Here is a 27163-nt window from a genome sequence, read left to right as displayed (position 1 = left end):
TCAAGCATCAAAACTAACTGTTGCCTTGACTGGTTTGGACTGGAGCAAAGCCTCTGTATGTCATGATAAAATCAGCCGCATGGTGGTGCTGTTGTCCTTGGTCTGTAGTAATCAAAAACATGCCCCTTATTTTGGATAATAGACCACATTGTGTCATGCAGCTTTTTGAAACACAGTACTAAGTGTATTAAAAAAAAATTAATCTTCATTCAGTAAAAAGCTTATGCTTCAAACTACTGAATTGTAATCCTGCTTATTTTGTATTTGATTATTTTAGTAATTAAATAATTAGACTAAAATCACATTTGTACAAGAGGTAAAGGAGTTATGAAATTAAACTGGTCAGAACTGTCTAGTTGTATATGAATTTTTGTTTTTCTCTCTTATGGTCAACATTGCACAACAGTTTAATTTCCAGTAAACCGGATTTAAGCGGATGAATACATGCAGAGAATTGGCACATACTCAACATGTGTTTAACATTAGCTGATTCTGATTTTGTCCAATCCATATGGTTTTAAAATTATTGGGTTAACAAGGTCAAAATGATTCAGAACTATTGGTGCATTTTACTACTTGTGAAGCACATGCATGATGTACTATTTTAAATTTGGTAATAACATTTATGACATTTTTAAAGAAAAAGTATAAACATTTTGAGTGATGTTAGTGATTATGAAAGTCTTGTATGGCTCAACTGGAATAATATGTGTGGTTACTGGAACCCTCAGCCCTGCTAATCTTCATAACACTGACTAAGAATTCATTTATTAAGGTCCACTGTCATTCAGTGGCCTAGATATAAAAACAACATTAAAGCTGATGTATTCCCAAGGGGTCAGGTTTTGGTAGCATGACCCTGTTGACCCCTGCCAATAAATGGTGTAACTACACAGAATAAAAAGAAGTATTTGCTATTGGCTGTTCAAATGTGGGGTTTTGTGCAGTGTAGGGAAAGGTGTTTTAGGTTTGATATTCCCTGCATAATCGCCTGGGTTGCTAACCGGGCCGTCTGCAAATTCCACTCAGTCAAAAACTATAAACGTCCAATCATTCATTCAAATGGACAATATTTACAAGGTTATAGTAAATGCCTAGTGAGCAGACTGACTTACTGTTTGAGATTCTCCCATCCCTTGTACAGTACAAAAGTATTATTTTTGGGGGGAAAAATGTGCATTTTAAGACTTTTTTTAAGGGCAGACTTTTTTTTTTTTATATAAGAAATAGCTTTAAAACCATGTCAGTGGGCAGTAGATTATTTGTCAATACCTGCTCTTTCCTCATCTCCATCACTCTTTCTTTTTTCTCTCAGTCTCATTATCTTACCCTGTCTCATCCCCTCACTGTAAAAAAATTGTTGTAGTTTTGCAGCTGTTTGCCAGTAACTTACTGTAGATTTAAATTTATGTTATTTACTGGCAACAGTTTGTTCAAAGTTAAATGAACATTAAACATTAACAAGTCTTTGTCTTTAAAGAATAAAATTATAAAATAACAATCTATTGCAAAGCATTCTGGGAACCAGAAATCTTCATCAACCTTTTTCAGTTTTTTTCCTTCAGATTTTGGTTCCCAGAATGCTTTGCATGAGGATGTTATTTTAGTTTTATTCTGTAAAGATAAATACTTGTTAATGTTTAATGTTCATTTAATTTTGTACAAATTGTTGCCAGTAAATAACATCAATTTAAATCTACAGTAAGTTACTGGCAAGTAGCTGCCAGTAATACTGTAATTTACAGATTTTTCTAACAGTGCTCCTAAAGCTGAGCTTTGACTGATAATCTTTTCTAGGGGTGTAACAATACCCTCATGTCAGGATTCGATACATATCACGATACTGAACTCACGATACGATATTATTGCGATACATATACATATACATACACGATATATTGTTACACTCCTAGTCTTTTCATTTTCGTCTGTGTCAGTTAAGAAAGTAAGCATAGGGTCAACTGATATTTATTTGTTTTAATGAATCATTTTCTTATACAAGTTAATTTCCTTAAGGCTACCAGGAAAGCTAACTAAGTTTATTAAATTCATTCACAAAATGTACACATTCATTATTAATCCTATGCCCAGTATGAGAAAAAAAAACCCGGCTTTGTTAAGGTTTCTTGTCCTCTCACATTGACAGTTACAAAAATTATTACATACATGAATGTAACGTAAATTATATAGGCCTATTTTCAATTCAAAATGGCGAAATTAGTCAAAAGTTTATTAGTGTGCTTGATTATTTTTGTCGGTCGTTTAACATTTCTATCTTAAAACACCTGTCAATTTTTTAAATGTTTAGTTTAGCTACTTACATCTTATCTCGCACTTTATGACAATTATCAAATGATCTTGGTGTTGTGCAATATCCTTGCAGCACTAAAGTAGAGTTAATACTATATTAGGAAATTATTTCATAACCTTTATCATATACACCTCGAAAAAATACAGAGGTCCGGACCTTGGTGACCTCATAGCTGGCTACGGCATGGTTGTAGTACGTATAGTGACCAGTAGGGGCGTAGTTTGTGGGGGGGGGGTTTAAATCTATATTAAAATCAATATTTAAATCTATGCATTACAACCCCCACAATATTTATACCATGATCACAATATCAGGAGGCATACCCAAAGTTCCACCCTTACAGTGATTTTTCTGAAAATAATTGTGTACTGCACATTCATGAAGGAAGGGAGTTATTGTCAAAATTTCACCTGTAGTAAGTCAGTTTTACCTATATGAACCTTCTACAAGCTTTGGAATTTGAAAATGTCCGTTTTTATATGTTAAAGTAATTTTAAATAATACAAATTATATGTTTAACGCAGTTGGTGGAATTGGCAGACGTTCCCTAATGCCGGGGACACACTTAAAGCTCCAATATGTAACAATTTTGTAATAAAATTTCCGAAAATAACTTGCACAGAGTGATATATTTCCTCCAGTTGTGTACTTACAATATCTCAAAAGTCTCCAAAGATTTTTTATTTCAGAGAAATTCCGATTTTAAATAACTGTCCGTCCCGGAAAAGAAATGTCGCCTCTCAGTGACGCAATGTCCGCACTATCCTTTTTTTCCGGTGTGGACCATGTGATATTCCACCACACCGGAACATCACATGGTCAAATGCGGAAGTGGTGGTTATAGCGTTATTGCCATAGACTGTATGGTTATAGCTGTTATGGATCATGATTACTCTTTGGCGAGTATTGAAGTGCCAACAAAACGAAAGCGTCCATATTCAGATACACGCAGACTGTGTGACAAACGGAGGAATAAAACCCGGATAAATATCGGCCAGGCGTTTTCGAGATGGAGAGAGCTGCGCGACAATCTTGGACTTGACAGAGACTCTGCTCTCGCGAGTGTATTGATAGACAGGTAAGCAAATAAAAAAAATTTTTATTGTACAAGTAACGTAATAGTTACAGTAAAGATGATTTTAATAGATATGAATTAATGACAAATAGCTGTAAGTTGTAACGGGATAATATAGCATAACATTTCACGTTCCTTGCAGTTCATTAATTATGATGACATAAAATAATACGATCAGACATACAGGTAATACAAAAACGAATAAATTACCTCATCCGTGATCATGATTCATTAATTCCATTTAGATACATCGCTAGATGGTGAAAATGCATTAAAAACGACATCTCCCATCGTCACCTCCTTCATAGTGTCATCAAGCTTCGCCTTTGTTATTGTTGGAAACTGCGCCCTCTTGTGGTAATTTTTTTTTAGATATTGGAGCTTTAAGGACTAGCTGAAACATTCTAAGACTGACACACTTACACTGTTTCCAACGACTGGAGCAGATTTTTAACACCGACTGAACACCGACTGAACGCAACTGTCTCTGACTCGGCGTGTTTGGGTTTGATCAGTCCTAAGTATCAAATTACATTCATAATTGGCCTTACAGTCATTAAGTGTGTCCCCAGCTTTAGGCATCATGCGCCGTCAAAGCATTCTCATGTATTAATCTGCAGCTATAATGCACATAGGTGATTTAAATTAATATTTCATCTATAGATATACAATGGTTAGATACTTTTAAAACTAATTGTGCTGTTGATATCTTTGTAAGACTGCAGACTCTATAGAACAGTGCCTGTGGCAAGGGAAAACATCTCCCGTTACTGTTGTAACCTTGGTTCCCTGAGAGACGGAATGAGAAATTGGTTCAGCAGACGCTGTGAGGAACTCCTGCCTCAGATAACACAAAATATTTTCGCTAAATATGCAAATCGAATGATTTGCAAATCGCAAATCGCATGCAAATCGTTTATGTGCCACCTGCTCTGTCACACTGACCACAGACCTGACGCCGGCATGTCCTTGCATGTGAATGCTTGACATTCACAGTGATTGGCTGGATTAGTGCCAACCATTGCCTCTTAGATTACCGTCCCCGGCCCGACCTCTTTGCTGTCTTCTGTGAGCTTGTCACTTGCAGCCTGGGCCTGTTTGTCTCTGGGATCATCTGTAGGGCTCAGATCATCAGTAGGCCAGCAGACTTCCCCGCTCTCTACCTCCCCTCTCTCAATGGGTTCAACCACCATGGTTGGCAAGTGTTTGGAAAGCTTGGGGCGCGCGTGTGTGTCAACAGAAGAAGAAAGCCTGAAGGAGAAGATTCGCTAATTAATTAACAAAGGTAATTGTCGCTACACCGCATTTTATACTGCTAGTAAGCTTGTCAGTATTTACATGCGATTTGCATATTTAGCGACAATTGGCCAGTTATTTTACTGGCGTTATCCTAGGGGAGGAGTTCCCCGCAGCGCCAGCTGGCGCAATGTTGAAATGACCGCTCTCGAAAGGGAATGAGTGTCCGGCAAATATCAGGAGGTGGAGGGGCACAGTAACTCGTTTAGAGGGGCATGGCTCAAGAATAAACTAAAATAAAACTAAAAACTTAAGAATTGGGTTATAAACCTCTTTCCTGTACCAAAGATTACTTAACCCCAATTGTTTGTCATAATTTAGTACAGTCACTCTGGATAGTCTCTGAAATTACTTTGAAATGACTACATGCTTACTGTAAAAGCAAGGATCAGCCAATGCATTTTCATCATGGGTCACTTTGTGGATTACTGTTTGTTGTACAAAGCAATTGCATTACTGTGACTTATGTTCATGGGAGACTGCAAAGGTAACTAAAACACATAATTTCCTGTCCTGTGTGACGTCAAAAGACAGAGTAGAGCTCGGCAATGATGCCGAGTGCAGAAATCATTGCCCATTCCCTGCCCTATATAGTGGGTCCCATGGCTCAACTTTGTTTTTCTTTTGTCACACTTTCCACACTCTCTCTCTTTCTTGTAAGTCTACTTTATGGATATCTCGTGATCAGTTCTGAGAAACGCTTGGTCAATCCAAAAAACTCCTTATGCTTCCTCAGAATCAACACTAGATCAGAACTCAAAGCCAAATTGTCTCTGGAATTTTTAGCTTTTTAGTTTTATTAATGATTGTCCTGTTCCGATCAGATTAGTGTGTTTATTCAGAAGAAATGTTTTCCTTGTGTAGGAGGCTGAAAACTGTTTTCATTTGCACAGCTGAACAACTCTTTTACATGTAAGCACTTAAACTGGCATGCTTCAATATAATTTAACTATTGGTCCAGAGATGTTCTCTGCATTTCTTAACAGAATGAAGTGCTTTCAATTTCTGTATATTTATATTTACATATAGGCTTACTTAAACATGTATTTTTTTCTTTCAAGTTTTTTATAGTTTTAGCTATTCTTTCTTTGAAATAGGGTTGTCACAATACGGATAACGTCGTCGCAATAGCCTACTATTAAGTATCATGATACCACACAGTATGTGGTATCGTTCATATTTTGGATGTCATTATAGCATTATACAGTATGTTCTGTTATATTTGAAGACTTCATATGCAAAAACCTCTAAGTTCGTCTAAAGTTTTTGTTTAATATTAACATTTTTATCAGGCTCCTATGAATAGGTTTCTACCCAAGTACCGGCATTTCTGAATGGGCTGAGGCTGGGATTTAGTGAAGGTATTTGATGAACGCATGCGGAGAGTATTCACTCAATATTATTATCTCATTTTTGACAGAGGTGGCTTTTAGAGGCTTTTGCATCGGAGGTCTTAATTTTTCCTTCTGTTCTGTTATAAAATTAAAAAATATCTTCATTGTAAATATTTAAACGTTAAGACCTGTTGTATAAAAATATTACAAATCCAAATGTGTTTGATTTTTATTATTCCACAGTGTTGCATTGCTTTCCGGTTTAGGCTCAAGTTTCACAAAAGCAGTATTTCTGATTGTTAATATGAGTAGTTTGTGTACCACACGTCTATATACTGTGATATACTATAATAGCATCTTAGAATACAGTAAAAATACTATAGTTTATAAATATGATAAGTAATCATTCACTATCCTAGTATTGTCTTCCCTCTTCACATCGTCTGCAGAGTGATAAAATCATATACAATGATGTTTTGTGTGCAAAGTTTGAATGACACAAGGATACATGGCAGCATTCCTGAACAATCTGTGTTCCTCTCACTATCAGTCTCTGGAGACCTAGAGTAAACTCCAGCTCCAGGAATAGAAACACACATATGCATAGCCTACCCCCAAAACTACAAAAATAGCATGTACTACAGGAATAGACACATTTCTTCTCTGGCCTTGTTCGCTGGATTCCAGTAACTTTGGCTGTGCGTGAAAAATCACGCAGCCATTGCAAATGGTGGAAAACAGGTATCAGGTTTAATGTAATTAGTGCAACACAGAGCAGATGTGGAGCAACATCTGGATAACTGTCGTGCTAATCCAAAAATAGAGTCTGAAATGCTAAAAGCACATGCAGCTGTACATTTTTGCGGAACCTCCAGTGATTTCCTCTTTTCTGCACTGCTGCTGGATGTAGCATTAAATAATACATGCTGGGTGAAGACATTTCCCAGCAGTATATTCACATTCCAGCATTTTTCCACTCATACACTAAATCTTTGCATCTTCCTCCCATTTCTTCTGTGAAAAGTGAAAGTTACTCGCAGCCTCAGTTATGGGAACCCAGGTTACATTTCTGAAGAAATGAAACTATAGGCCTACTTTTTGGACCTTTCTATAAGGTTGATAAGGTGTTACTATCTATCTATGTTGCTATCTATCTATCTATCTATCTATCTATCTATCTATCTATCTATCTATCTATCTATCTATCTATCTATCTGTCTATCTGTCTATCTGTCTGTCTGTCTGTCTGTCTGTCTGTCTGTCTGTCTGTCTGAACATTTTGAGTTTAATTCAAACAGCAAGATTTAGATTTTTTCCCCACATATTCTCCTTTCCATTTGTTCAGCGTCCATCGCTATACTAAACCACACACCAGACAGAAATGACAGCATCGTGGTTGGCCCTGACTGTCAATAACATTTTGTGTTCTTTCAACATCTTTCAACGTTCAACATTGTTCTTTTAATAGCTCATATTTCAAAAATCCGATGATGAGAGATTCAATTATTTTGAAGCAAAGCATCATAAATACTTGCATCATAAATGCATATTATCCAATTTTAACTCTTCAATGCATGTTGTTATCCAAACTGCTGCAAAGCTCAGTCACAGTGTTCAGAATGGGGGCTCTGAGAACTCTCTTGAGGACTCTCTTGATCTCTGCAAGATCTGTCCATTACAGCAACCTGACCACCCCCAGTTGGGCCGTCCTGTGACTCACAACGCCAACACCTGACTGCTCAATATTCTAGATCAATGTTTCTGAACACTGTTCCTGTATAGGAACTAACACTGCATCTTTTGGCAGTTTCACTTTTTTGACACACCTACTGATCATTAAGGGTGAATTGTCTGTGTAAAACATAGCGGAAACATCCAAAATGTTCTGCTGCTCATGAACGGGGTTGAAAAACACAGCACTAGACAACAGCAGCGCTGTGAACAACAAAGAGATAAAGCATTGTTTTATTTAAGTGGGGTCTACTGAGCCCTGAGCGTCCATCTGAAATAACTGAAGGGTCTGTAGAAAGTTTTTGATCAAAGCTAAAATGAGATAACCGCTCACTTGTCCAGTGGATTGCTTTTCGGGAGTGTTTTCTCCGTAGAAAAAACATCTTCATTTAAAGGGGTCATATAATGGTACATGCACTTTTACAAGTTGATTGTACTGAAATGTGTGTTGGTAGTGCCTGTACACATTCACAACCATCATAAAATTATAAAAATCCATCCAATGTTTTTTTTTAAATCTTCTTATATGTTTTCCCCTCTCTCAAATCAAGCTGTTCGATTTTGTGACGTCACAAAATCGACGCCCCTCCTACGATGGTTGATTGACAGCAGCGTTTCAACACAGCCCCGCCCTCGCGCCCTCGTGAGCGAGCTGTCAATCACAGCACGCGCCAACGCGCGTTCATTGTTGATATGCTGGAGGAGCACTGTTTATGAGCAGAATGGCGTCTAGCTAGGCGATTGTGGTTTTCTGTTCTTGGGTGTAATAAGGAACACAGCAGTCATTTTGATGTTCCTAAATCCGAACCGCTGAAGACGCAGTGGCTGAGTTTTGTTTTCGAAGGGAATATTCCCCACGATCAACGTCAATGCTTTCATGTTTGGGCGAATCATTTCACCGGACTGCTTTATAAACTATAGGGTCAATATAAAGCTGGTTTTGCTAAGAAGCTGCTCCTGAAAAAAGGATCAGCACCAACTATTCGTGTTCCTACTGCACCTCCAGAAGAACTGAAGTGAGTGTAACGTTTTATTAACCTTTATATTAATCTTTATATTAATCTTTGCAAATTGCTTGCACGCTTCACATGAATGCGGCTATTTTTACACTCATTTATAATGAACGACGCGTTATGGTTATTGTTTTACAAACGGTGTACGCACAGAACAGAGGGGCGGGGTGAGCAAAGCTCATTATCATTTAAAGACACATGCACTTAAACGGCGTGCTGAAAACAGCTGTTTTTGACCAGGTAAAATGAGTGTTTTCTTACAATACTAATGAGAATTTTTAATTGAAGTATACTACACACTTTTAATTTAGACCCTAAAGAATCATAATAACTTGTACAAAAATGACATTATATGACCCCTTTAAGAGTTTTAAACTTTATACCAAACCAATGTGAATCGTAACATTATAACATTTGATTCCAAGCAAAAATGCCCATTAAATAGGAGAAAATTGTATTTAAATCAGAGATCCCCTAATTTAACTAGTACAATTGTCTTAGTCAACTAGCTTTAGAGTGCTTTTTGGCTAACTGGAATAAGACCAGCAGGAAATTCATGCTAATTAATATTACAAATATTACTTGATGCTCGATGCATCCTGACACCTACAGTATATATTTGCATCGGGATCTGGTCACTGAGTGGGTGTGACATTTTTTTACTTAGTTCGGTGAGTTCCTCAACAAAGTGCATCCCTTGGGGACTAGCTTCTTGTTTTAAAAACCAAAAATTTATAGTGAATTGTAACACACCGATCACATGGTGACTGTGGTACATGTACATGTGTGTTTGAGATGGGTTTGGGTTGTGCTTGAGATGTCAGCGGGGGTGTTGTCCCCCCTCATGCTCTGGGAGAACCAGGGAAGGAAAGGCTGAGGTGATTCACACATGAGTCAACAACTATCAGCTATATAAGCCTGACCACTCATGGAGTCTGGGCATCATACAATCCTCAGATCTCAAAGGTAAGTCCCCTTCACTCTCTCTCTCTACTCATCACTACTCTCACTCTATCTGCGGCTCTGACACTCCAATGAGCATCGGCATTCTCGCTAATATGTGATTTTTTAATCTAACTTTTATAGCCTTTAAAATGGTATTTTTAGTTATTTATATTATGGAGAAACACGGGGAAATCCACACAGGGAATAAAACATAGATAAGAGTGCTTTTGGAATGAAGCAATTATTGTTTATACAAGAGCAACCTGTTCTTTAGGGAATTTACTAGATTTTGAAATCCAAATGTAGAGATTGAACATAGCAGAACGCTTAACTGCTTGATGTTGCAGACTGGAGAGGCCTGGGGTTCACTGACATGCTGAAGACTGCAGGCACCATCACATTAGAGTTCCCTTAGAAGTATTTTCATGTGCAAGGAACCCACTTTTTAATGTTGTATTTTTATTGGAAAAACTGTTCTTAATTGGAATTAGCATTATGACTTAAGCGGATCTGATATCGGAGATTAAATGGCATGTACATCAACTAAAGATCAACTGAAATATCAAGCCTGGATTGCAAGATTGTGCAATGATTAGACACAGCTTTAAAGCTTTACAATTTGTATAGAAAATACCCTTTGTTAATTGAATTTACTATAACTTGTCTTAGTGCAGTTTGGGAGACCGTAAATATTGAAGAACGAAGCATTTAGCCAATTAATTGCAGGAATGCAGATATAGTCTAAACTGCACTTTCTTTCTGTAGAGGCTAGTTATAATCAGGAAACGTTATATAGGATAAATGTTTCATGGTTTCTATAAAAAATATTAAGTAGAGATTCAGCTTTGCCATTGCAGGAATGAATTAAATGTAAAATATAATATTTTCTGATCAAATAAATGCAGATTTTGTGAGCATAAGCCATTTAAACAATTACATTTAAAAGATTTTAGTAGACATTCAGAATAACGTATTTTTTATTTCAGCAGGTATTGCACTACTGCCAAAAAAAAAAGACATCGCAAACACAGGAAACATGTATTTTCCAGCTCTTCTCTACACCTGCATTTTGAGCATGCTCTTTCTGATTGATGGCATTCCCATTCATCTGGATAGCCTCAAAAACTTGGTCAGACTGCAAGCAGACACCATCATCTACAGAATTAAGCAACAAAATGAGAGGGTAATGGGTTAGAAATCAGTGAACTTGTTGCATGGTTTCTGTTCTGTTAAAGGTTAATACAGGTGAAACTCATTGAGATCTGGTCATGCTCATTTGTCTTCTCTCACAGAGTCCACTGCATCCAAATATCCACATTGGGAATCCAGAGCTTGATGTTCTTGCTGATAAACCTATCCAAGGGCTTGGGTCCATCGTGGACACCCTAACTACCATCCAGGAGGTTCTTCAAAGGCTGTCCAAGGGGAATGTACCATCCAAGGGGAATGTGAGCCAGTTACGCAGTTATGTGTCCGATCTTTTGGGTTACTTTAATGAAAGGATGACATTAATGCGTTGCACACCCAAGGAACCAGCCAATGGGAGGTCACTGGATGCTTTCTTAGAGGACAACGCCACCTACCACATTACTCTTAGGTACATCACTTTAGACATACTGAAAAAGTTCCTGCAAAAGCTGATAGATAACCTGGACCAGTTGAAGAACTGCTAATCTGCCACTATTATAGCATTATAGTACACTATTTATTATATTTATCTAAAACCCTGTATATTTATAAATTCCAAAGCAGCATTTTTGGCACAATTTTATGTACAAACAGATTTAAAAATGATTCCCTGCTATAAAATGGAAAGCGAGAAACGTTACTTGCGACATCATGATGCGCCGAACAATCTGTCCTTACGACGTAAACAAACATTAGCAATCTGATACCTGCACACATTAGTATGTCATACTTCATGCTGTTTGCAGGATGACATCAGCACTTGCTGAGCTTGCTCAGTGATGTCACTGTTTACTAGAAAAAGCGAGGTCAGACTCTGCTGGGAAGCTGGAATTATGTTCCCATTTTACTTCTTGCTGCAACACCAGCAATGTAGGACACGCACCAACATAAATAAAATATTGTCCTACAAAGTATGAATCTATGCAGTTTTGATATACTGTGATTGTTAATAGTTTTGTATTTTGTATAATGATGCATTTTTCCAATAAAAAAATGTTACCTGTAAAATAAATTGATTGTATACTTTTATTGTAGCTATGTTTATGCCAATGCAGCTTGCATATGTGTGATTACATTTAAGATGTGATTTTATCTAAATGGGATGTCTCATGTAGTAGTTTATTTTATTGGTCCTGTTTTCCAATGAATCCCAAAATGGAAAATGCAGCATTGGAATGGTTTTTCAGATAAATCTGTCAACAACAGGCTTTTTTGACCATACAACATATAAATACCTGCAATTCATTTAAATCAACATATAACTACCCATTTTGACATTATCAGTCAAATATCATATCAATTTGCCTGGCCCCGCTTTTGTCAAAAATCTATAGCTTTGTTTGTTCAATGAAATAAGAGTTCAATTTAACAATTTTGTGCCCATCTCATTTGTTGAGATCATATTGGCCACGAGTAAATCTGCTCTAAACATTTTAGACATTAAATCAACCAAAATGCTGGTTTCATTTAATTTTATACAGGATTAAAACCACAAGCAAGTTAATTATTTTCCAGGCAGTCAACAAGGGTGCATTACATAACTTGTTTAACAAGGGATGACAGGAAATGCCTGCTGGCATTTAATTCAAGTACACCTGTTTTCAAAGTTTGAGGAGAGCAGTTAAATAATGACACCTAAAATAAATGTTGGCGAAGTCCATATTGACAACAGCTGACGACTCATCCTGTCTACAAAAGCTCTATCTTTGTAATGTTTAAAAAACTCTGTGCCGAAAACAGCAGGAAACATGAAGCTTGGCGTGGAACTCTCTTAATAAACATTTAGTTCAATAGACATCCAAACTAATAAGCAACAAAACAGTCTGTTAAATATTGGAACCATATCTAAATTATTTTATTTCTTTAGAAAAAAATAGTCTTCTGATATGTAATATCATATTGAAAAAACTTTTTTTTTTTTTCGTTTTAAAAACTCAGACAGAGCTAAAGTATTAAATTCAGTCCCCCTCTGAGAAGTTTCCGACATTTAACGTGTTCATTTTCTCTCACATGTTCAGCTGAACCATTTGCCCTTCTTGACTACAGTCTTAGTGTTTGATTTGCCCATCAGTTTCTTTTTGTACTGGTCCACCAAACTGTCAAAGCGAGCATCCTCTCTGCTCTGGAACTTTCTCTTTGCAGGTTTGCCATTCTGAAACAGAATAAATAGACATAAGAATTGTTCTGAAAAAATAATTTAATGGTTGAACTGGTGGTACTTAAACCAAAACCTACGTCTAAACGTTTAGTACTGTTTATATATCAGGGATTTTCCCGGGGTCAAAAATGGTCTTTGGTGGTGGCTGAAAGAAAAGGTCATCCACACACACAAAAGTAGCCTGACCTGCGAGCCCATCTCATTTATTATGTATGATCTCTTACCTTGATGTTTGTTTCTTTTGTTCCTCATTGTTTACTGATAATTATTTTGGTATATAGTCATTACAATATTAAAAAGTAGTATTACAAAGTTTATTTTAACAAACAGTCCACTTTTCTACCATATACAATTGAATAAAATTAGCAGCTAGCTAACAACTTGCTTTGTTTTGGTTTCACCTCATTCTAGTCTAAACTAAACGATTGGGTAATAAGACACCAAAAACTTTTCAATGCAGGAAAAACCCTGTATATACATACAGCTCTACTGGACCAGTAGATAAAATCCTTAGCATTGAGCCCTGCTATATTAAAGGCACCTAAAGACAACTAAATGTGACATTATAAAGGGGTTTATGTAAAGATTATTTTAAGTTTGCTTAAATTAAATGTTGTTACATTTAAAAAAAAATGTCTTTAGAGATTTAATGTGAAATTATTAAAATATAAGTGAATAATGGTAGATTTTTTAAAATTAAAGGATTTAAAAAAATTTAATTAAAGGAAAATGTGCAAGTATCAACTTAATCGATTGAAAGCACTTGTTATACACACACATATATATCATATTTTATATATAAAATATACACACAAATTCTCTTTTTAACTCTTTGACTTGCCTGTTTCCCGATTATGCTGCGTCTCTCAATGAAAGTAGACATATTTCTATCTTTCCTGCTGGGCCCTTTATTTGGTTTCTTGGGTTGCACCATGGGTTGTTTCCCTTTATCGCGTTGCCTGAGGAATAGTGCGAGGGTCATTGCACGTAATAGTCTTTTCATGATTAATTAAACAGTACTTGTTTCAATTTCACATGTGCAGTGAGTTGTACCTGATCTTTGGGCCTCTATGCGAAGGCATATGCAGAACCTTCTGCCGTTTTTTGCCATCCTTCAGTTCTACGTGCTCCACCTCTGATTTGGTCATAAACCCGGAGTACTGGCTTTCTTGTGCCTTCCCCTGTTTATCAACATTAGCCGCATTTCCTTTCCGCAAGGGACCTTTCATCTTTCCCGAAGGATGCTGCGGCTGCCCTCCTGTTTGGCTACTGTCTTGTTTGGGCAGCTTCAATGGAAAAAGCACATAAAGGACTCAATCCATTTTTTTTTTATATTTTAATTTAGGGAATTCTTTATTTAAGCGGCAACCAAGTCTCACCTTGCTGTTTTTCAGACGAATGGCTTTAAGTTTCAGCTTCTTGCCATCCTCCAGAGAGAACTCCGCTATGGGTCTCTGATGGGAATGACAACATTGGTCTTGCTCAATCTTCAGGTATTGCTCAATGCTAAAGCTTTTTCCAATTTATATTAAGTGAAATACCCATGAGTCTTAGCCACAAAAGTGAGTGAACAGAACGATTCATCTTATTTTTGAGAAGTTACATACAATACAGACCAAAACACATTCCACTGAGCGTCGGAGGAATGAGTGTTTATATGACGCGTGGAAAGATTGACAGACAGGCACATGGCTTGATTTGTTCGTTTGTTCCTTTGTCCTCCTTTGCAAAACTCTAAAGGTCCACTGCTGTGAACCTGGCACTGAAGCCCTTAATAACAGGCCCTCAAAGTGTGTTAACACACCAGCAAACTATAGCTCACATCATCTAACATCGTGCCAAAATACATAGCTGAAATACTTCTAGGAATTAAGACAGTCGCCACAGTGGCCTACTTCTCTTTCTAGGAACATCTTGACTTAATAGAACAACAAATAGGCTATTAAATATCCTGTTTTTCTTTCAAAGCTCCCAGCAACCCAAATCAGGCTTTTTGTTGGTATTTGAATTACAACAAAAAGTTGTGGTGGTCTACCTTTTGAGGTCCAAAGATGTCTGGGTTGTTGTTGAGGTGACGTAGGGCTTGTAAAGCCTGTTCATGTGCTATAAATTCCACAAAGCCGTATCCTAGAGATTTACCCATCACCTGACCCCGAATAGGCTTCTTATCATACATCACACGACACTGTAGGTAATATATACAGAGAAAGAGACAATCAGGAACATTAATTTGTTACATGAAAAAGTTATGCCATAATAAAACCTAAATTAATTTCTTTCTTCTGCTGAACACAAAATATGATATTTTGAAGAATATGGGTAACCATACAGTTGATGGGCCTCATTGACTTCCATAGTATGGAAAAAATATACAATAGAAGTCAATAGGGTACATCAACTGTTTGGTTACCAACATTCTTCAAAATATCTTTGGTGTTCACCAGGAATTCATATAGGTTTGGAACAACTTGAGGTTAGGTAAATTATGACAAAAGTTTCATTTATGGGGGAACTATCCCTTTAACCATACAAGCCTGTCTCCAAACCCAACATCTTGTTTGCTTTTAATAATAATTTAATTTAAAAGACAAATTTATTAAAGGTTTTTAACATTTATCTTTCTGACATGCAAAATGATAGGCAGAGGGAGAGATTCTATCTGGCTAAGCTTAGGGTTGTCACAGAGACTGGTTAATTTCAGTGATATCTGTCAGGTCGTAATGACATTTCCTCAAAATGTAAATAAACAGCCCCTTAAACCTGTGGGCAATCAAGAGGTTGTAGGTCAGAACCCCGAAAAAGCTGCTCTATGAACCATTGTGCCCTAAGACTTTTTAGGAGGACTGTTCCTGAAAAGTCAGCTATATGACTACTAACAAACTAGACAGTGAAACCTCCTGATCATACTCAAATAACATAGTCCTGCCCTCTAGTGTTACCAGGAAGAACTGCGAGAAGACGACTCTTATCAACATTGTTTAAAATTTTGGTTTGCTGTTAGTTGGTTTTTAATAACACTGTTTTAAAAAAACAATTTTAAAGTGTGTGCATTACCTCAGTGATGCGGACACCTTTACCACCAGCAGCGGAGAGGCAGAGCTTGCGAAATTTAGGCTGATTGACGCTCTTAGGCAGGTTATGGACACGCAGCCGTGTTTTAGACACATACACATTAACGTCCCTTAACTTTGCCCTTTTCAGCTCATCAAACTGACAACACACAAAAAACAACAACTGTTAATCAGAAAACATGCACAAAAATACTTTTTGGCCACCTTTACACCTGGCATGATCATATGGCAGATACCTTTTTTATCTGCCAAAGTGATGGAAAGCATCTCGAAATCAATGCTTTTATTATTTTGATTTTTGATTTGACAGCAAAAATGTTAATGCAATGTAACATATGAAAGGGTCATTTCCCATTTAGTGTAGGAAAATGCATCAGATGTCTAAAGAATAAAAATAAAAAATACAGACACCCGGATGGTGTGGATGTTGATGCTAGAATTTTTATTTTTTTTTTACTCCTGAATGTAAATATGAGGGAAACAACTGCAGTATTGATTTGGATGTATTAAAATCAGCAGCGTTGCTGTTAATAGACTATTGAGAATCATTTTCGGTAACTTAAATAAAGCTGAAATAAAATAAAATACAAATATTAGATGAAAAACTTAAGCTTAATAAATTTAAGATGAAAACTAAAATTACAAACCATAAAATTTAAATAAACATTTATTGAAACTTTATAGAAATACTTCACACAAAAACATTTTCTGCACTCACTCTTTTTCTCTTGGCCATGTCAGCTTCTGAAACTCCCTCTGCTGCCTTGGATCCAGGACGAATCACTAGATAAAGTTCAAGAGGTAACAAGTTAATCCAGGTGCACATGTTAGTTTTGGACCCTGTTTACACCTAGTATTAAAATGCGTTCTGGTCGATCGGATCAAAAGTAGATGAGTGACACATTCTGGTTTAAACCTGGTGTTTTAATCCCGTATTTTTTGTCCACTTTAAACCACTTCTGTCCTGATATTTTTGAGGTGAGGGTCTATGAGCAGGTAAATGTTTCTTTCAATCTTTCAATCTAATGGATAAAATAAGCTCACGCGATTTACATACGAACACAAAAGGAGACGACGGAAAAAACATCCGGAGAGCAGCAGCTTTTGTTTCTGCTCTGTTAGCAGCAAAACCACGCCGAACGTGGTGAGTGTGTGTTAGAAACCAGAGAACATTGTGCTTGCTAGTGTTATTCATCTTCAAATCAAACTTGGGTGTCCAGCTGACAAAGCCTGTCTAGTAAGGGCACTTCCCATAATCTTTACACATTAAGGGCCCTATCTTGCACCCAGCGCAATTGACTTTGTACACCGACACATGTATCATTCCTATTTTGCACCCGCGCACAACAGACTTTTCCCTCCAAAGACGCACGTCGGTAAGTTAGGAAATGAACTTGCGCTCCCGGGAGCGGTTCAGCGCAAAGAGGCGGCGTGTTCCGGCGCAAACGTTCCCTGGTGCTATTTTGCAGGTTTAGAAAACAATTCCGCCACTGACCAGGGAAAACCTAGTCTAAAGTCAGTGGCGCGTTGCGCATGTTATTCAAATGCTATTTTAAGGGCGCATGCTTGGCCATAATCAATGTAGTGTGTGCACAACACACATGCACTTTGCTTATCTCATCTACACACAGATGCAGCAGTTCTAATTTTTAGAAAACCATACATTATTACAAGGAAAAATATTAACACACGAGGTAAATCATTGTGGTGTCCATGAAGAGGTGAAAAAAATAGGCATAAATCCAGCTTACACATTTACCCAAATTATTATACGCCTGTTTAACCGAAGCTAATTTGGGTGGGTTTCTCCCATCCCCAATGTAACTTCTCTGTCTTTTACGGCCCTGACGAGAACGTCGGTCTCCTCGGCTGTGAACCGCTTCTGGCGCGTGCCTGGCAAATCCGCCGTTATAATAGCAATCCGCCATGGAACAAGCGCGCCTGCTCTTAAAGGGAATGCGAGATGTCGCTCTGATTGGTTTATTTCATGTTACGCTCAAACCACACCTATGAATAATGAAGCTACTTCAGACCAACCCATTTTAGATTTGCGTCGGGCGCAAGAGTCATTTATCCCGCCGGTATAATAGCAACAGCGCCCAAAACCCGCCCACAAAGTTACTTGCGTTTCGTGCTTGATACTTGTGTTTCAGACAGTTAAAATAGGGCCTTAAGTCAGTAGGCAGAGAGTAAGCGGTCTTTTGTGGCTGATCGAACGCATTCGACCACATGACTGTCTACACTACATAAGCAATTCGGTCAAATTCATTTTCTACTACCCTTGAAAGAGATCGAAAGTGGACAAGCCAAGCTCAAAACATGTTAGACCCCGTTTACACCTGTATTTAGTGCAACCACTTGTGATCAGATTGACTAAAATGCTTTTTAATACCAGGTGTAAACATGGCCTGTACTGTTATTGCCGAACTAAAACGAAGCTCTGTTTGACTGGCAGCATTGTGTGACTGGCTTTACTTACAGCCCTCTCTGGCGAGGTAAAGGTTCCTGGTGCCTGTGTGTGTTTTCACTTTCTTGTCCTTTAATTTTGCCGCATCTTCTCGGTTTACGGCTGGCAAAATGTTCAATCGCCTGCCGTCAACCCTAATGCCACCAAACTGAAATACACATATGCATCAGCACAACGATCTGATGTTTACTGGTATAATATGTTGAAGATATAAGAACAGCAACTCTTACTAGAGCTGCAGGACAGTGAACTCACCTCTTTATCATCTTGAGCAGCAGCAGCAATACATTTCTCTGCCGCTTCTTTACTTTTGTACTGAGCAAAAGCACAACCTAGAAAGATATATCGAGAGACAGAATTACTATGAATACTGTATTTAATTCCATACAGGCCAAGGTTTTGGTGATTAAAAACACCTTTTGAATGTCCAGTGTCTGAGTTCATCACCACACGAACGTATTTTAGCTCGCCAAACTGCAACAAAGCTTCCTCCAAACCCTCTTCATCTGTGTCAAAGGACAGATTTCTGACAGAACCCAAAATGAAACGAAGATATGACAATGAACACATGAATTTCTGTTTAAACAATTGTTTATAGACAGCACTGCTTTGTAGTTTGATAAAAACATCTATACAACAGAACTTCCTTATATGATTCTCACCTGATGAAGATGGTTCTTCCCTCAGTCACATCTGAAGAAAGAGGGTCTCTCTTCTTCTTTGGAAGAGCTGTGGATAGAGATTTACAGAGAGTCACAGTGTTGACGGACACATTACATGCATGATATGACATACGCGCATTTCACACATGATCAGTTGTGTATGTACGCTCATTGTGCTTTATACCACAAATACAATTTATCCATTATTTTTATTTCAAATTCAAGCGCTGTTCCTGAAAATACTTTTTCAGGAGTGTGATTTATTTATTTTTTTACACACTACAGGTTTACAATATTTCATAGACGCAATCACGTTTTAAATGCACTAAATTTAAACAATGTATTCAAGTCATTACATCTTTATAGATCTATGTATTAAGTTGCTCAAGCAAGTGCTAAAACATTTAAACATGTACGAATTATAACATTTTTTCCCAGTTCTTCTATGATAATATGAATATTTGTAACAGAAATAATGATAATGTGTGGCTGAAAAGCGGTTTCATGTTTATTCATGACAACTGCTCTCTCAGTTCAGCGCCGACACATTTGAATGTTCTGGTGTGATTTTGCACCTTTTAATATACACAGGCGAATCGTGTTATTTAAGAATGAGATTGTGTGGGTGTTTGAATCGAAATCGAATTTTTTTTACGATTAATCGTGCAGCTCTAGTTACAAGGTAGTATCAAAACACTTTAAATTAAAACTTACAGTTGACAAAAACAGCCAACTCTCATGCTTTTTCTTTTGTATTTAAATCATTATACAAGAAATCCAGCGGGTCATAGAAAAACTGAGTTGGTTTTCCATCTCCACGAAGACACGAGTGCCATCCATTATGCCACTTTGTTTATCTAAATGTGAGTTAAGGTATCCTTTTCCTTGCTTTACTCCGGGTAAAAAAAACATGTTTTGACTGTGAAACACAGTAGACTGGTGAAATTACTTAATTTTCATGTCAATCCATTTTCATTTTGGCCACAAACAATGCACTGTTACAGCAAAAATAGACTTAGTGCGGAAACGATCACTGCACTGCTGCATATATACATGATCCTGGAATGCATTGATCGGACCACGTCTGCGAGAAGTGTGAATGCTCTAACCTGTTAAACATGGGCACATAAAAATATTGGTATTGCATACGGATTGTGTGAAACGGGCCTTAGGGTTTTTTTTTTTCTATGAAGAAAATTAATCATACAGTCACTTTTTCCCTTATTGTCCTCGTCGTAATCGTCGTCGTCGTCGTCGTCGTCATCATCATCATCATCGTCGTCGTCTTTAGGTTCTCTGGCATCACTATCTGTCTGCTGAGATTCATTTTCTGCATTGTCGTCATCCTCTGAATCGTCCTCTTCCTCTGACTCAGAGTCATCCTTCTCTTCCAGTGACATAGACCTTAACACGAGAGACCTCGTTTTAAATTTAAAGAATTCACCTAAACACACATCATCAGATCAGTTACATATCCAGTACTTACTTTTTCTTAGCACCTTCATTCCCATCAGTTACTGCACCTTCCACATTCTCTTCTTTGATAGTTCCTGCAAGATATCAAGATAGACTTCGCTAAAAAAATCTAGACCGTAGATGCACTTTCAAAGCTTTTTACAACCACATCCACATAAATAAATAATAATGCGGTGAAAATGACAAAACGAATTACCAGGCGCTAAAGCTGATTGGGTGGCGAGATACTTGTCCTTTGGAACTGCCCAATCCACAGCCACCTGTCTGTCTGTGAGGGACGAATAAGACGCATTTTATTAATAATAATAAAAACCTGGCAGCGCCGACATAGTTACAATTCATTTTCTGATTCAAGATATTTCAAGATTTCTTTAATAAAAACGATTTTTAACATAGATTATTTTGAAATTTCATTAATGTTGATATTACATTAATAATAACAACGTAAATAATTTGATGTCATGGAAGTTTGCTGAAGCACTCTGCAATAGTGTGTTCAGTGTTGAGAAAGACTCACCTTTGATCTCCTTCAGGTTCATCGCAGCAAGAGCTTTTCCAGCTTCTGACATGTTCTTAAACTGTACAAACGCAAAACCTCGCTTCTTCCCATCTGCACAAACATGATGCCATAAAAACTAACCAAGGTGGATGGCCGTATGAAAAAAACATCATGTAAAGAGAATAGAAGAGATGTGTTGCACATGTTGGTCAAAGTTTTACCTGATTTTAAGGGAATCTTGGTCTCAAGCACGGTTCCAAACTCAGAGAAGATCTTCTTCAAATCGTCTTCTTCACACTGCACATAAACCGCACAAGTGTAAGAGGCAACGTCAAATGTCAAAACTAAGCACTGTTCCTTTAAACAGCAGATTTTAGTCAACTTACCTTAAAACTGAGATTTCTGACGATCAGTCGAGCTTTCAATTTTGTCTTTTTTATGCCTGTAAATTTTTCAGGACTTTTGGTTTCTGCTGATTTCTTAGGTTGCTCTGTATCTTCTGAATCTGCATGAACAGTTCAGAGTCATTTCATCTTCCAAACCAAAACATTAAGTAAAAACAATCCATGATAAATCAAAATATGTGCATGAAGATCTAACCCTCTTCTATTTTCACTTTCTTCTTCTTTTTCTTATCATCTGGTTTTCTCTTGGCTACAGTAACAAATATATTCTGCTTCTCATACTCCTTGACTTCTTTTATGGCCCGTTGTGCATCTTCTTCCATAGAGAACGTCACATATCCAAAACCACGACATTTCTTAGTCTCTGTAAGTAACAGCACGAACACAGCACACATACAAAACGTTCATATTTCATATAAATGCTGTTTTACACATGATCTCACTTAGCTGGATTTAATTAGTAAAATCTTACCTCTATCACTGACAACGAAGCAGTTTTTCAGTGGTCCTATTTCAGAGAATACTGCTGTCAGACGATCATTGGTGGCTGTTTCAGGTAATCTCCTGACAAATAAAGTAACTGCAGGCATTTTCACCACGAGTTCAGCTCGACTGTTCTTCACAGCCAGCAAACGTCTCTAAAAACAACAATGTTTATTACTGATTATGACAAATACTGTTACATACAAGTCGCGATAATATTAAGGAGGTCGTTTAAATGCCTCAAGACAGTGCAGTAGTAATAATGCACGTTTCTCACATGTTTCTGCTGTACAGGAAGTTATCATGAGATTCTTCGTTTGGTTTGGACGTCGTCAAGGTACCACTGCGCGATAAGGAACAGTATTGACTCCTGCTGGTCTGGAGGAACATGTTTGGGTAAGTCTTTTCCAATTTGTTTTTAATTTAATTTTATCTTTTTACAGTCTGGTCTTTTCCAAGCGCTGATGTGGCACAAAATCACCATCCAAACGACTCGTGTGCATATACATCATAGCTTTGTGTGAGGAACAAACCGTTAAGGCAAGAACCGGATCAGACTCCGATTTGTGAACAAATCATGCAGCATTCTGATTCTGATCAATATATAATGATTGAAAACATTTTTTTTTTTTTTTTTTTTTTTTGCCAGTCACATTACAAATAATAAATATATAACAGTCCAACGTATATAAAAATATTGAATAAATATACTCCAACAAATAGGAAAAGAAAATATACATTATAACATAGGCTATAAAATAATACATGTAAAAAGAAGGAAAAAAGAAAGAAAATAATATAAACAGAAACATTTAAAACATTTTCATTGAGTCATTTTTATGGCAGTTTTGCGTCACGTTTGAGGTTGACATCTTTAGGCCTAACGTCTTCACGGAAGAAACAAATAGCCTAAAAGTTGAAGTTTGTAATGAACACAAGCTGTGCAAAGCATTACTGAATTTTTTGGTGAATTACCGGTATATAGGCTATATTTAATTGTGTTTTATTGTTTCTTTTAACAGCGATAGCGATACAATGAGTGACATTTTTTTATATATATATATATATATATATATTTACGTTTGCTGATCAAAATGTGGTATTTGTGTCAAATTATGAGCAGTTTTTAAAAACAAGGCAATGAGGTTTATTATTTTTTACTTAAAAAAATACATTTCTATTCAGTTCTATCAATAAATACTATCATTATGATGACTGCTTTAGTCCCTCAAAATGTCTATCTTTTCTTGGTCACTAGAGGGCGACATCATCCACTAAAATCTTTTTGGCATTATTTTACATAGTTTACAATGCATTAAACAATGCATTGTCTTTTACCAACCGTAATGGTAAAAAAAGAAAATATTTGTACAATATATTTATTATATATACAATGAAAATATATCATTTCATATTTTAAATACAATATTAGTTTTTATAAATTTGTAAATAACTTTGTATTGTAGGCCTACAGATATAAACTTTCCACATTTGAGCAGTTCAAATATGAACTTGACTGACATAATATTCTATTTCCTTTATGATTTAGCCTACACCATGTCACAGTGAAATCAGTGTTCTGAAGTAGAAATCTTGGTATTTTCTGCAAATACAGTGCACAAAATTGGTGAATGTTTGCAAATGCGACCCTGTCGAAAGGTTTTGCTAACACTATTGTACTTTTATATTGACTGATTTTCAGATGGGTGTGCTTTTGTTGGTTCAACTGATCAGACAGACATCATGTTTTGTCCTCTCGTTCTCCTTTGTCACCCTTTCCAGTAATCCCGTCTGGTAAGTGTCTTAGCCCAAAGTGTGGGTTAATCTACCCTCGAAGGACAATTACCGAGATGTATGTAGTGTGTTCATACAAAGACACGTAAGGATTGTATCATCTCTGTATATGGAGGTGACAAATGCATGCGCATGACTCAGTGTGTGAATGATGGGGAGGGAGAGTGTCTTTTATCTGACCTTGGAGAACAGAAGCAATAGAGAAGAGAGAGAATTCACCAGCAGAGCAAACATTCTTCTGTCTCAGGCAAAAGAGAGAGTGAGAGAGACAACAGTGGCATAGCAGACATTGGCTTCAGGCCCAGTTACACAAGCGCCTAAGAGAAAGGATCTTACAGCACGGTATGTGATGAGTGTGTTTGTGTGTTTTGTGCTGAGGTAAATTCAAATCGATAGTCTGCATTATTTATATGAGATCCACAAATGATGCTCGAAGGACATTTGTAATGAACAGGGAATGTTCTCATAACTTTGGCTAAGGTGTTGGCAAGATTCTCTCAAAGTTGTGAATAAACATTCTTCCAGTAATGTTAATGGGACGTTTGTTCAAAGTTTTCTGGTGTTTAATTAGGCGTTCTCAAAATGTTAGCACAAAAATGTTATTCTTCATGGAACGTTTTCTGAAACATTTGTGTTGGAAGTTCATCTAATGTTTTTTAAAAGTTACTTCTTACTACTTGTTTCAGAACATCGAGGACATTCAAAGGTCATTTCCCATCATTTTTGTAAAATTATAAAACATAATGTTCCCTTAATGTTTTCTCTAAAGTTTACATAAGCAAGAAAAAAAGGTTTTCGTTTTAAACAATAAGAGAACACTCGGAAATGACGTCTTTATAACTTAATGGGAACATTAGCAAAACATTCAAGGGCGCTTTCACACTTGGTTCGATTGCCTGTTCCGAACCCGAGTTCGATTGCTCCCCCCTCCCCCTGCCCCCGATGGACTGTGTTCACATTATATTATTTCTATCCGAACCGCGGTACACTTGCGTCATCAGGCTGCGTTCACAGATTGCGTTCATATCAGCAGCGAACCGTACCCGAGTAGTTCACATGAACCGTACCCCAGACCACCTTTTTAAGCGGACTCGAGTACGGTTCGCGGGTGCGCACCCGAGTTCGGAAGACAGCATTCACATCATCCAAACGAACCGAACTCTGACGTCATTCGAACCCGGGTGCGCACCAAAAGTGCTAGTGTGAAAGTGCCCTTAGACTATGTTTTTGTTCGCTAGGGTTATTGTAGGCTATTTCATCGGTTTAAAATGAGATTCATATATGCACTTGATAATGATATCATAAATCAGGCTGTGATAAAAAAGACTAAATCAAGTCATCATGGTGCAGGTGCTTGTGAGTTAGTATGGTAGAGAGTATCAATGGTGAACAGGCACAAAATGCTTTTACATTTCACAACACAACCAGAATATGTTGCATAAGTATACAGAAAATGACAGATTTTGTTTAGTTAGCCTCAAAACATCACTATAACGTTTTGTGTGATGCAAAGTCAGATACAATTGCAACATTCGTCAAACTTTTTTTTTGTTTTGTTTAGGTTTTAGAGAACCTACTGTACAGCTGGATAGAAACCTTTAGAAAGTGTAGAAAGATAGAAAGTGTATTCGCTTTGAACGTGGCTCAATCAATCAGAAAACTGTTTTTTTATGTCAAACAAGTTATAACTTCATAAAACACTGCAATTTCTGCAATTTCGACATCATGAAAATATTTGCTGTTAACAAAACTTGACATGTTGTAAGTCTTCATTAAATCAAATGTATTATTTTTGACAATTTATTACTTATTGAATTCCTAACCATATTGTAAAATTATTCATATTAATATAATAATTAATTGACATAATAAAAATGGATCAGTTTAAACAATAGCCAAAAAGTAACTAGAATGTTCTTACTTATAGTGATGTATTGTGAAGTGTTGTATTGTACAGTGAAGTGTTTTAGAGTTAAATGTGTAAACGATTAATAAATACAGCACTGTGTTCTGTACAAAATGAAGAATATTCAAATTTTGAGGTGAAAATTCAACTCTGAATACCAGACAATATGACTTTGGGTAAGCATGTTCATGTGTAGATTCATTTGTTTTATATTCATGTGATAGTGAGTTGCATTTGATCAGAGCAAGATACACTGCTCCTGGTGTTGGCGCAGATTCGCTGTGTCCTGTAAATGGGTCATACACTCTCTCTCTCTAGTGGTGCTTTAAAAATAAGGCTGTAGGAGGGGAAGTTATGAAAGATATTTTTCTTGCACAGATTTGAATGACAGGACAGTTCATTGCAGAGCCAAACACAACAACTTCTATCTATCTGAATGATATCTATCTGAAACTTTAAAGCAGTGTAACTGAATGATCTTGTCAGAGGACAGCAGAGCGGGACAGTGAGATATTGTATGAACCCACGCTGGCTGTGTGTTGAGTGGGAGAGTCATGTGATGAGGGACTGATGAATATAAATTATTCATTTTCACTGACTGAATCAACCCACCAGTAAACAGCAGAGCATTTTTATTGCCACTGTTGGTAGACAGAAACTTTCCTTATAAACTGCCCTATATATCTGTGTATCTGTTCCGATAACCATAGAAAACAGGGTGGATGAAGGAAGATATAATGCTAATATAGTGTATAATAGGTATAGGCTACTTGCTTAAACAATACAATATAAAATTCATATGTTCCATTGTTTGTGCATCACATTTCAGAAGAATGTTGAATTCTAATGCTCTGAGCTAAAGAACCATAATGACTATATAGCATTGCATAATGAACACATTTAATCACTGAGACACATGTGTCAGTTGTTAACAAATCCATAAAATTAGCCATCAAGCCATTTATTCCAATGAAATCCTTTGAGACATACAAAATTAGCCATTAATCTACTAACATAGTCCCATAACGTCTTTGTCATTGTTTTTTATTTTATGGGCGTTTCCTGGGACAAAGACCATATGGAAGGTGTCAGCGGGGGGTATGAGACACTGCAGCGGGGGGTGTTTACACAGTCGTCTTATAGGTCATTCGACATAGATCTGCATATGCTATTAGTGTCATTAACATCTCACAACTTGCTATTACTAATGAGAATTTGCTGTAGATTCGGTGAGACAAAAGAATCTGATCCGAAATTGAATGACCTTCACACTCCCAAAAAACAAAAGGTAACAACAACACAACCAGTGTAGTCTTTCTTCATAATTAATTAAAAGCATTACATCTGACA

The 27163-nt window shown here is 36.9% G+C and overlaps 2 protein-coding genes across 3 annotated transcripts; one reads left to right on the top strand and one right to left on the bottom strand.

Annotated features, from left to right (window-relative positions):
- Positions 1–9704: 9704 nt before the first annotated feature.
- Positions 9705–11897, top strand: lepa (leptin a). The gene is made up of 3 exons (XM_081373163.1): positions 9705–9726; positions 10692–10888; positions 10998–11897. Exons 2-3 carry the CDS (start codon positions 10742–10744, stop codon positions 11376–11378), a joined length of 528 nt encoding a protein of 175 aa, XP_081229289.1. The 5' UTR covers positions 9705–9726; positions 10692–10741; the 3' UTR covers positions 11379–11897.
- Positions 10667–22457, bottom strand: rbm28 (RNA binding motif protein 28). Of its 2 annotated transcripts, XM_081373161.1 has the most exons (21): positions 22391–22457; positions 22103–22268; positions 21827–21994; positions 21613–21731; positions 21448–21523; positions 21245–21337; positions 20924–20995; positions 20738–20801; positions 20459–20655; positions 19252–19318; positions 19006–19115; positions 18845–18921; positions 18602–18737; positions 16841–16905; positions 16106–16261; positions 15087–15236; positions 14431–14505; positions 14105–14337; positions 13893–14010; positions 12904–13045; positions 10667–10860 (listed from the first exon to the last, which is right to left on the bottom strand). In XM_081373161.1, the coding sequence occupies exons 2-20, from the start codon at positions 22218–22220 to the stop codon at positions 12908–12910; spliced, it is 2232 nt and encodes a 743-aa protein (XP_081229287.1). In that variant the 5' UTR covers positions 22221–22268; positions 22391–22457; the 3' UTR covers positions 10667–10860; positions 12904–12907. The 2 variants fall into 2 exon arrangements, with proteins under 2 accessions (XP_081229287.1, XP_081229286.1); XM_081373160.1 differs by lacking the exon at positions 10667–10860 and having other exon boundaries at positions 11903–13045.
- Between the last annotated feature and the right edge of the window lie 4706 nt (positions 22458–27163).

Source organism: Scardinius erythrophthalmus, assembly GCF_964197995.2.
Source record: "Scardinius erythrophthalmus genome assembly, chromosome: 8".
NCBI classification, from domain to species: domain Eukaryota; kingdom Metazoa; phylum Chordata; class Actinopteri; order Cypriniformes; family Leuciscidae; genus Scardinius; species Scardinius erythrophthalmus.
The sequence above is the reverse complement of the archived record's forward strand: the minus strand, read 5'-3'. Positions and strand labels throughout refer to the sequence as shown.